This window comes from Pongo abelii, chromosome 5, assembly GCF_028885655.2.
Source record: "Pongo abelii isolate AG06213 chromosome 5, NHGRI_mPonAbe1-v2.0_pri, whole genome shotgun sequence".
In the NCBI taxonomy this organism is placed as follows: Eukaryota; Metazoa; Chordata; class Mammalia; order Primates; family Hominidae; genus Pongo; species Pongo abelii.
This window is the reverse complement of record NC_071990.2, coordinates 42,330,802-42,340,512: the sequence shown is the minus strand read 5'-3', so window position 1 is coordinate 42,340,512 and position 9,711 is coordinate 42,330,802. Positions and strand designations below refer to the sequence as shown.

Sequence of the window (9,711 nt, the reverse complement as noted above, 5' to 3'; positions counted from 1 at the left end):
CTTGCTCTGTCACCAGATTGGAATGCAGTGGCGCGATCTTGGTTCACTGCAACTTCTGCCTCCTGAGTTTAAGCGATTCTCCTGCCTCAGCCTCCTGAGTAACTGGGACTACAGGCACAAGCCACCACACCCAGCTAATTTTCATATTTTTAGTAGAGACGGGGTTTCACCATGTTGGCCAGGATGATCTCTATCTCTTGACCTCGTGATTCACCTGCCTCCGCCTCCCAAAGTGCTGGGATTACAGGCTTGAGCCACTGCGCCTGGCCCACACTTGTCATCTCTAATACCACATCTCTCCATGACACCTTTGAGGCATTATGAGCCTGCTTGATCGATGAGGAAGGTGAGACTCAGGGCAATTTGGTCACTTGCAGCTAGCGGAGCTGTCAGGTAGGGGCTGGCCACAGACCTGCCAGGCATCTTTCCTCCCTGTCACCGTGCTCAGAGTTGAGGGGTGGGAAAGGGGGTAAGAATTTCAGGGGAGTGAAAAAGAAAACCAGGAAAACTTAAACAAGGATACGGAACATGCATTTCATAAGCCACCCCTTGTGTAATAACAAAAGAATAGACACCTGTGTGCTTATATATTCCTAGAATGGCTTTGAAGAAGCACATGAGACCAGTGATAGTAGCTGTTTCTGCAGTGGGGAATGGGGTGACTGAAGAAATGGAATGAGAAGGAAGAAGGCGTAGTTTTTAACTGTTTTATTCTTTTGTACCTTTTGAGTTTTGTGTTGTGTCCATTTATTATATGAGTTAATATAAAGTACTTAAATTAGTACATGGCACATAGTAAGTGCTATATAAATGTAAGCACTATGTAAATGCAAGCTATTATTATTTTAAAATCATGTAAAATTCTTTCAAGGAGAGATCGGGAGAGGGGAGTGGGTGAGGCACTGTGCAGGGCTTTGGGTTGGAGCTGGCTATATGGCCAGGCCCTGTGAGGAGAAGCAGGGTTCCTGGGCACCTCCAAGAGCTCAGGAGGGATGCAGGCCTCTTCCAGACAAGCTGAGGACACACTCTCTGACCAGACCCCAGAGTTCCAGAGCATTCTGTGAAGCCAGAGGAAGCCTTCAGGAGAGACCACGAGACATGGCGCACTGAGGCTCTCAAGGGAGGGCTCTGAGAGGAGGGAGAGTATTTCATAGGGCAGGGCAGAACTCGCCCTGCGCTCCTTGAGGACAGGGTCTACATCCTCTGGGTTGGCTGAATGACCTTCCCGATGGCTTCGCCTGGCCCGTACCTGGGCGATCTGACAAGCTTGTGGGGTAGCACCTGCACCAGCAAGGGCTGGAAGGAGCACAGAGCTTGGGTTTGCTTCCTTCTGTGTCTTTCTCGACCTTTGTGGCTGCTCTCCTGGTGACCGATCTCCCTGGGGAGCACTTGGTAGCTTAGGACAAAGTCTCACAATTCTCTAGAATGTATCCGGCCTGAGGAATGTAGGGTGAAAAAAACCGCTTTGCTCGTTCTATTTGGATTGTCAGGAGAGGGTGGTGGAAGAGGGGGCAGCTTCTGGCATTGGAGAGGGGGTGCCGCAAATCAGGGGAGTGGCTTGTGATGATTTAAACGGTTTGTTTCTCCCCAGGAGAACTCAGAGTTCCTGAAGGAGTTGCTCACCTCACACATGTGCACCCCTGGAGGACAATCCCTGAACTGAAAACATGTGGTGGCCACGGTGTTCCTGGCACAGGAGAGAAAGCCACACTCTGTTCAGAACTTCTTGGCTGTCTCCTCAGCCACACTTACCGATGAGGACACGTATTTCAAAATCACAATATGGAAAAGCTCACCTCAATCATAATAACAGAAATTCAAGCAAAGGCAATTCCAAAAAAGCATTTTTCACTTATCAGATTGGCAAAAGTGTAAAACACATGGCGTTGGCTAGGGTGTGGGGAAATGGGTTGTTTTTCCGGAGGAAGGTGACATTGGCATGGCCTCTATGGAGAGCATTTGGCAATAGCTGCTGTCCTAGTCTGCTCAGGCTGCTCCAACAAAGTACTAGAAACCAGGTGGCTTATGAACAACAGAAATGTATTTCTCACAGTGATGGATGCTAGGAAGCCCAAGATCAAGGCTGATTCGGCGTCTGGTGAGGGCCTGTTTTCTGGCTCACAGATGGTATCTTCTCACTGTGTCCTCACATGGTGGAAGGGGAGAGGCAGCTCTCTCTTTTCTTTTTGTGATGGAGTCTCACTCTGTCACCAGGCTGGAGGGCCATGGTGCAATCTTGGCTCACTGCAACCTCCGTCTCCCAGGTTCGAGCAATTCTCCTGCCTCAGCCTCCCGAGTAGCTGGGATTACAGGCATCCGCCACCATGCCCGGCTAATTTTTGTACTTTTAGTAGAGAAGGGGTTTCACCATGTTGGCCAGGCTGGTCTTGAACTCCTGACCTCAAGTGATCCACCCGCCTCAGCCTCCCAAAGTGCTGGGATTACAGGCGTGAGCCGCTGTGCCTGGCCTCTCTGGGGGCTTTTAAACTAATTAATTGATTTTTAATTTTTGTGGAGATAGGGGTCTTGCCATGTTGCCCAGGCTGGTCTCAAACTCCTAAGCTCAAGTGATCCTCCTGCCTCAGCCTCCCAAAGCACTGGGATTGCAGGCATGAGCCACCGCGCCTGGCCTAGAGGCACTAATCCCATTCACAAAGGCTCTACTCTCATGACTTAATTACCTCCTCAAAGGCCCCACCTCCTAACATTATCACCTTGGGGATTTTAACATAAATGTGGGGGGGGACACAAACATTCAGACCATAGCAGCTACTAACACAGGTTGTGAATTCTGCTTCTAGGAAGTTGTCCTGCAGATATCCCAACAAATAAGCATCATGTCAGCGCAGCATTGTTGGCTGGAAATAGTCTCAATTTCTCTAAATAGAAAACTGGTCATAAGTTAGGATAAGACATACAATGGAACACTCTACAGCCACAAAAACAAATGAGGAAGTTCTTTACGTATCAGGAGTGACCTCCGAGAGATAGTAAGTGGGGAAAGAAGCAAGTGCAGAAGAGCTTATGCAGTATGCTACCATTCGTGTAAAAAAAGGGAAAAATGTGTCCGTATTTGCTGGATATGCACAGACTACCTCTAGAGGATGCTTCAGAAACTGGTGTCACCGGTTGCATGTTTCAAGGGGACGTGGAATCTCAGAACAGCTTTTGCTGTTTATGGAAGTCTCCATCTCCTTTAGTCTGGAGAGAGGCAATACCCCCCAATTCATCCAAGAAAGGAGCTCACTCTGCTGCTCTCCAGATGCGATGGGTAGACACGTGGTTAGGAGAGAGCAGGGCACGGTCATGCCATGTAGTGGCTTGGTGACCTCACACAAGGTACTTAGCCTCTAAGCCTCTGTTTCCTCTTCCTTTAAACAGCAAAAGTAATACTACTGTTAATAAATGAGGCCAGGCACAGTAGCTCATGCCTGTAATCCCAGCACTTTGGGAGGCTGAGGCAGGTGGATCACCTGAGGTCAGGAGTTCGAGACCAGCCTGGCCAACATGGTGAAACCCCATCTCTACTAAAAATACAAAAATCAGCCAGGTGCAGTGGCATGTGCCTGTAATCCCAGCTATTCGGGAGGCTGAGGCAGGAGAATCACTTGAATCCAGGAGGCGGAGGTTGCAGTGAGCTGAGATCGCGCCACTGCCCTCCAGCCTGGTGACAGAGCGAGACTCCAGCCTGGGTGACAGGGTGAGATTTCGTCTCAAAAAAATAATAAAAATAAATAAATAAATAAATAAATAAATAAGCTGATACATGTGCAAGTGGGGATAATAATTTTCCCAACCTCATTAGGATATCATGAGGACGAACAATTTATGTGAAGTGCTTAGCACCGTGCCTGGCATACAGGAAGTGCTCAGCAAATGAATTTGTTCCAAATACACCGTGTTTTCTCCTCTGCACTTCTGACCCCTATGGAATCAAAATGGAAATTTCTCAGCGAGGCCAACAAGGCGCTTAGGGTCCATCTTTAACCTTCACTGCCACACTCAGCCCTTGCCACTCCCTTGTATCCTGTGTCCTCTGTTCACTCTGCCTAGAATGTCCTTCTTTCCTTTGCTTGTCTTGGTCAAAGTCCAGCTTAAATGTCACCAGCCCTGGGATGCTCTTCCTGAAGTCCCAGCCCAGAAAGAGTTTGTGTTCCCTCCTCTGTGATGGCAGAGTCCCTGGGTGCCCCTCTGTGGGGCATCATCACATAGAACGGTGACTATGTTCCCAGTTCCAGCTGATATACACACACTTGTTTGTTACAATAGAAGGAATCCCGGGGGGAAAAAATTCAACTCCAACTCAAATAAAACCACAATAAGACACAGCGTTCTATCTATCAGAGTAGCAAAGTTCAAGGAGTTCTACACTGAGGTGGCAAGGAGGCAGGCACTCGTGCAGGATAGACAACTGGTACACATTCTGAGGGCTGGGCGACATCTGTCCACATTCAGTGGACACCCATAACAAAATGCCACAGGCAGAAAGCTGCTCGTTGCATCAATGCTTGAAAGAACAGAGGGCTGGAAACCACCTAAATGCCCATCAGCTGGGGGCTGGGAAATAAGTTATGGTAGAACTATACAACAACCATGCAGCCACAAAACAGAGAAGCTCTTTATTACTGACATGGAACATCACCAAAAAATACACTGAGAAGTAGAAAATATAGTATTTGCATTTGATGCACAGAATACTTCTGGAAGAATACATAAGGTCATATTGACAGTAACATAATAGCAGCTGCCAGGGATGAGGTCTGAGCCTCTGGGAAACAGGGGAGGAGGAAGATATTTTGTTATCACTTATATCTTTTTCTGTCTTTTAAATTTTATACTGTATATATATATTATCTCTTCAAAATTAAATAACTGTTTAACAAAGGAGAAAAAGAAAAGCTAGTAATCAAATGGAGATGAGGTAGGCCACAAGCTCCAAGAGGAGGAAAAATACCTTGAATTTTTTTCCAGGAGCGCCAGGGTCCATGGCAAAGCTCTACCCTGGGCCAGCTGCCCCCCTACTTGCACCTGGGCACGGGAAGTTGATGTTTGCAGAATTAAGAACTTTTTTCAGTATGCGCCTAAGTAAAACAGAAGAATGAGAAACCCACTATCAATAGCTGAGGAAAACCCGTAAATGAATGCATCACAAAGTTCAAAAGAAATAGAATGTGTGGCCCCAGGACTCTTTCATATTATGGCAAAAACTGACAAGGCTCAGGGGGTTCTTCTTGTACCCACAAAGCTACTTGTAAGAGCCTCTGAAGCCCCTGACCGTCTATTTATTATTTATTTAGTATATGAATTTATGTACAATATATAATTTTAATCATAGTATACACATTATTTTTACATCCTGATATTTTCATTTAATATATAATTGACATTTTTCCATTTCATTACGTACTCTTCCAAAACATAATTTTTAATGGTTCCACATTATTGAAACTTACGGATATGTAATCGTTTATTAATAATTCTCCATTGTTGGGGGCTGGGCGCGGTGGCTCACGCCTGTAATACCAGCGTGAGCTGGGAGGTCAAGGCCAGCAGATCACTTGAGGTCAGGAGTTCGAGACCAGCCTGGCCAACATGGCAAAACCCCATCTCTACTAAAAATACAAAAATTCACCGGGTGTGGTGGCAGGTGTCTGTAATCCCAGCTACTCGGGAGGCTAAGGCAGGAGAATCGCTTGAATCCAGGAGACGGAGGTTATAGTGAGCTGAGATTGTCCCACTGCATTCCGGCCTGGGTAACAGAGCGAGACTCTGTCTCAAAAAACAAACAAAATAATTCTCCATTGCGGGACATTTAGCTAATTTCCAGTCTTTTGCTCTTATAAATAAAGCTATGATGCACATCTTTGTTTATAAATCTTGCTTTTTTCAACTTTCATTTTAGATATGGGGGATACATGTACAGGTTGGCTACACAGGCATATTGCACCCAGGTAGTGAGCATAGTACCCAATAGGTAGGTTTCTGACCGAGGCCCTTCCCTCCCTCCTCTCGTGGTCCGCAGTGTCTACTGTTCCCATGTTTATGTCCATGGGTGCTCAATGTTTAGCTCCCACTTACAAGTGACAGAACATGCAGTATTTGGTTTTCTGGGTTCCTGTGTTAATTCGCTGAGGATTATGGCCTCCAGTTCCATCCATGTTGCTGTAAAGGACAGGATTCTAATCTTTTTTATGGCTATGCACTGACTGGCTATTTAAGAGCCTCTGAAGATCATCAAGAACTCACTGGGTAAAGGAGCTGGCGCGGGACCCTTTCCAACCCTGGACCCCAGATGACCACAATGGGAAAGACCCTCCAGAGAAACCTACAGGAGGACCCACCAGTTCCAGTGACTCCTTCTGGGGGGCAACCCTGATTTGGAGCTGGCATTCCCAAACTGAACCTGCCTAGGGGGAAGGACAATCTGATGGCCAGTGCTGCTGAGGGAGCCTCTGCTGGCTTTACAAGGGAAAAGGCTGGTTTCAGCTGACACTCTCAAAACAGATATTACAAGAGGGACTTGGAAGCCTCAGGAGCTGTGCTGGGGCACCCCAGACACACCAGTTCAGTGGCTGAGTCCTCGCAGGCTGGGTGAGACAACACCCCCCTCACCTGCCCTCCCACCTTCCCGTCCTCCCGCTCCTTACTCACCTCTTCCTGAAGCTTCACTTGCTAACCCCACCCCATTCGGAACTTGGCACAGGCTTCAGCCCTTAAGTCCTTCTTTTTTTTTTTTTTTTTTTTAGACGGAGTCTCACATTGTTGCTTGGGCTGGAGTACAGTGGTGAGATTTCAACTCGCTGGTGAGATTTCAACTCGCTGCAACCTCCACCTTCTGGGTTCAAGTGATTCTCCTCCCTCAACCTCTGGAGTAGCTGATATTACAGGCGCCTGCTACCACGCCCGGCTAATTTTTTTGTATTTTTAGTAGAGACCGGGTTTCACTATGTTGGCCAGGCTGGTCTCGAACTCCTGACCTCGTGATCCACCCGCCTTGGCATCCCAAAGTGCTGCGATTATAGGCGTGAGCCACTGTGCCCGGCCTCAGTACTTAAGTCCTAAAGTCCAACCTTCCAATGACAGTTGTTCTCCTCTGTCTTGGTGAATGGAGTTAAAACAGGTTCCTGTGTGTTTGCCGGTCTCCCTGACTATACTGCTAACTCCCCGGGGGAGGGGAGTCATCTGCGGGTTTATATTTCCTCTCTCTCCCTCGGTACAGGCTCAGGTTATGTTGAGGAGTCACACTTGGCCTTGCTGACAGGCTGGCCGGCTCTCTTGGGGCCAGTACTAACCTCCCCCGGGTCTTAGGGTGGCTAGCTGTCCCCTTACTGAATCGTGTTTGGCAAATGCCAAACAATGTGGACCCAACTGTAAGAGAAATAGTATCCCCCAAACGTGCTCCAGCCAGAATGATCCTAATCAGCTCCCGTCACTCCCTTGCTATCCGTCTCCATCTGAATAACATCAAGCCCACAAGGCTTTGCAGGTGCGGCCCAGCTCCTCCCTGACCCCTGCCCCACTCCTCTCCTGCTCCCTCTGCTCCAGACACCCAGCCTCCTGTGGTGAAGTCACACACACTCCTGCCTCAGGGCAGTATGCCTGCTGTCCCCTTTCCCTGGAATGCTTCTCCATGTGGCCAGCCCCTCAATGCATTCAGGGCTCTGTTCAAAGAGAAATTTCCTTCCCACCCCTCCCAAAACAGCAACCCCTGCAGCAAGTGCTCCTTCCCCTGCTGTCCTATTGTGTGGCAATCATTTCTTTCATCCGCCCCTCCAGATGCACCCTCCTAGGCTCTGGCAGGCTGGCGCTGGTATGGCCCACATCAGCAGGCCCCATCCCCCCTGGCATCCGTTCAGCAGAGAGCCGGCAGGACAGTGTGGGAGGAGGGAAGGAGAGTGAGGTGAGCTTTCACAGAAGCCGGGTTGGCTCTTTCCCTGCAGGGCTCTGTGTGCTGGCAGGACTCCTGGACCTGAGGCCTGGGCTCTTGCAGAAGCCTCTCCCATGGGCCTCTCCCCAGGTTCTAGCTGTCCCTCCCCTTCCCTGTTCCCAGCCCAGGTGCTACACCAACCCTTGTGCTTCCCCTGGATCTTGCCTGCACCTTTGGAAGTAATCCCTTCATTAAACCTTCCTCAAACATCCAACCCAGGTACACTGTCACTTTCCTTCCAGGACCCTAAATTCACCATCTGACATGACAGGTCTGTTTGAGAGAAGAGAGACAGACTCTCTCATATTGTTTTATATTGTTTTATACTCAGAAAAGGAAAAAGTGAAACTAAAGGCAGGTAGCCTGGTGCCTAGTAACCAGACCCAAAACCAAGAAACCAGACCCAAAACCAGGCCTGGGCCTGCCTGACCTAAGCCTGGTAGTTAAAGATCGACCCCTGACCTAACTGGTTATGTTATCTATAGATTCCAGACATTGTATGGAAGAGCACTGTAAAAATCCCTGTACTGTTCTGTTTCGTTCTGATTACCGGTGCATGCAGCCCCCAGTCACGTACCCCCTGCTTGATCAATCGATCACAACCCTCTCACGCGGACCCCCTTAGAGTTGTGAGCCCTTAAAAGGGACAGGAATTGCTCACTCGGGGAGATCGGCTCTTGAGACAGGAGTGTTGCCGATGCTTCCGGCTGAATAAACCTCTTCCTTCTTTAACTCGGTGTCTGAGGAGTTTTGTCTGCGGCTTGTCCAGCTACATGTTGTTGGTGAGCTGTCTCCCAGCTAGCCCACAAGCTCACAGGAGGGGAAACCTTGTTTTAGTCACCGCTGTATCCCAACATCTGTATCAGCACTATGTGTAGCAGAAGCTCAATAAGTGTTTGTTGAATGTTAGAGCTGGAAGCCATGGCTCATGCCTGTAATCCCAGCCCTTTGGGAGGCTGAGACAGGCAGATCACTTGAGGTCAGGAGTTCGAGGCCAGCCTGGCCAACATGGGGAAATCCCATCTCTATTAAAAATACAAACATTAGCTGGGAGTGGCAGTGCACATCTGTAATCCCAGCTACTCAGGAGGCTGAGGCAGAAGAATCACTTGAACCTCGGAGGCGGAGGTTGCAATGAGATGAGATTATACCACTGCACTCCAGCCTGGGCGACAAAGACACTGTCTCAAAAAAAAAATTGTTTAATGAGTGACCGAACAAGGGGAGGATCAATGTTATCTGGAGAGGCTACAGAGGCTGGAAAGTCAGGCAACATTTTAGGAGGTGATGGGGAGGAAGAGCTCTAACAAAGGCAGGGGATACAGCAGTGATGAGAATGGCCTCCTCTCGGGGCGTGAAGACCCTCGCTTATGTCCTTCTTAGCACCCCTCCACTGTCTGTCATAATTTTGGGTTTGTTTTCTTTGTATGTCTTCCCACTGGAATGAATTCCCTGCAGGCAGGACCCATGTCTGTCTTGTTCGTCATGGTATCTTCAGAGCTGGCACAGCGCCTGGCATGCCCAGATTGATAGACTGATATTTAATAAATGAAAAGAAAAATGAATTATCCAAAAGAAACGATGAATTGGCAGAGGACCTCAGAAGCCTGGTTGGGCCATTTGGACTTGGAGTGAAAAGCAGGAGGGAGGAACTGCAAGTCCTACTGCAGGGGAGAGAAGACAAGGCGAGGGCTTATGGGAAGATGGCCCTGGCAGGGATGGAGGCTGGGGAAGAGCAGGGTACCTGCTCAGCCACGTGGGGAGGCAGCATCAGACTGGCCAGG

General features: G+C 48.7%; 1 protein-coding gene across 2 annotated transcripts in view; it reads right to left on the bottom strand.

Moving 5' to 3' along the window:
• Positions 1–4,600: 4,600 nt before the first annotated feature.
• Positions 4,601–9,711, bottom strand: part of TAF8 (TATA-box binding protein associated factor 8) — a 41,066-nt gene continuing 35,955 nt past the window's right edge. For both annotated transcript variants that reach the window (XM_024248935.3, XM_054557484.2), the window contains exon 9: positions 4,601–5,081. In XM_024248935.3, the coding sequence (XP_024104703.2) occupies positions 4,997–5,081 (85 nt within the window). In that variant the 3' untranslated portion in view covers positions 4,601–4,996. The remainder of the gene's footprint in view (positions 5,082–9,711) is intronic.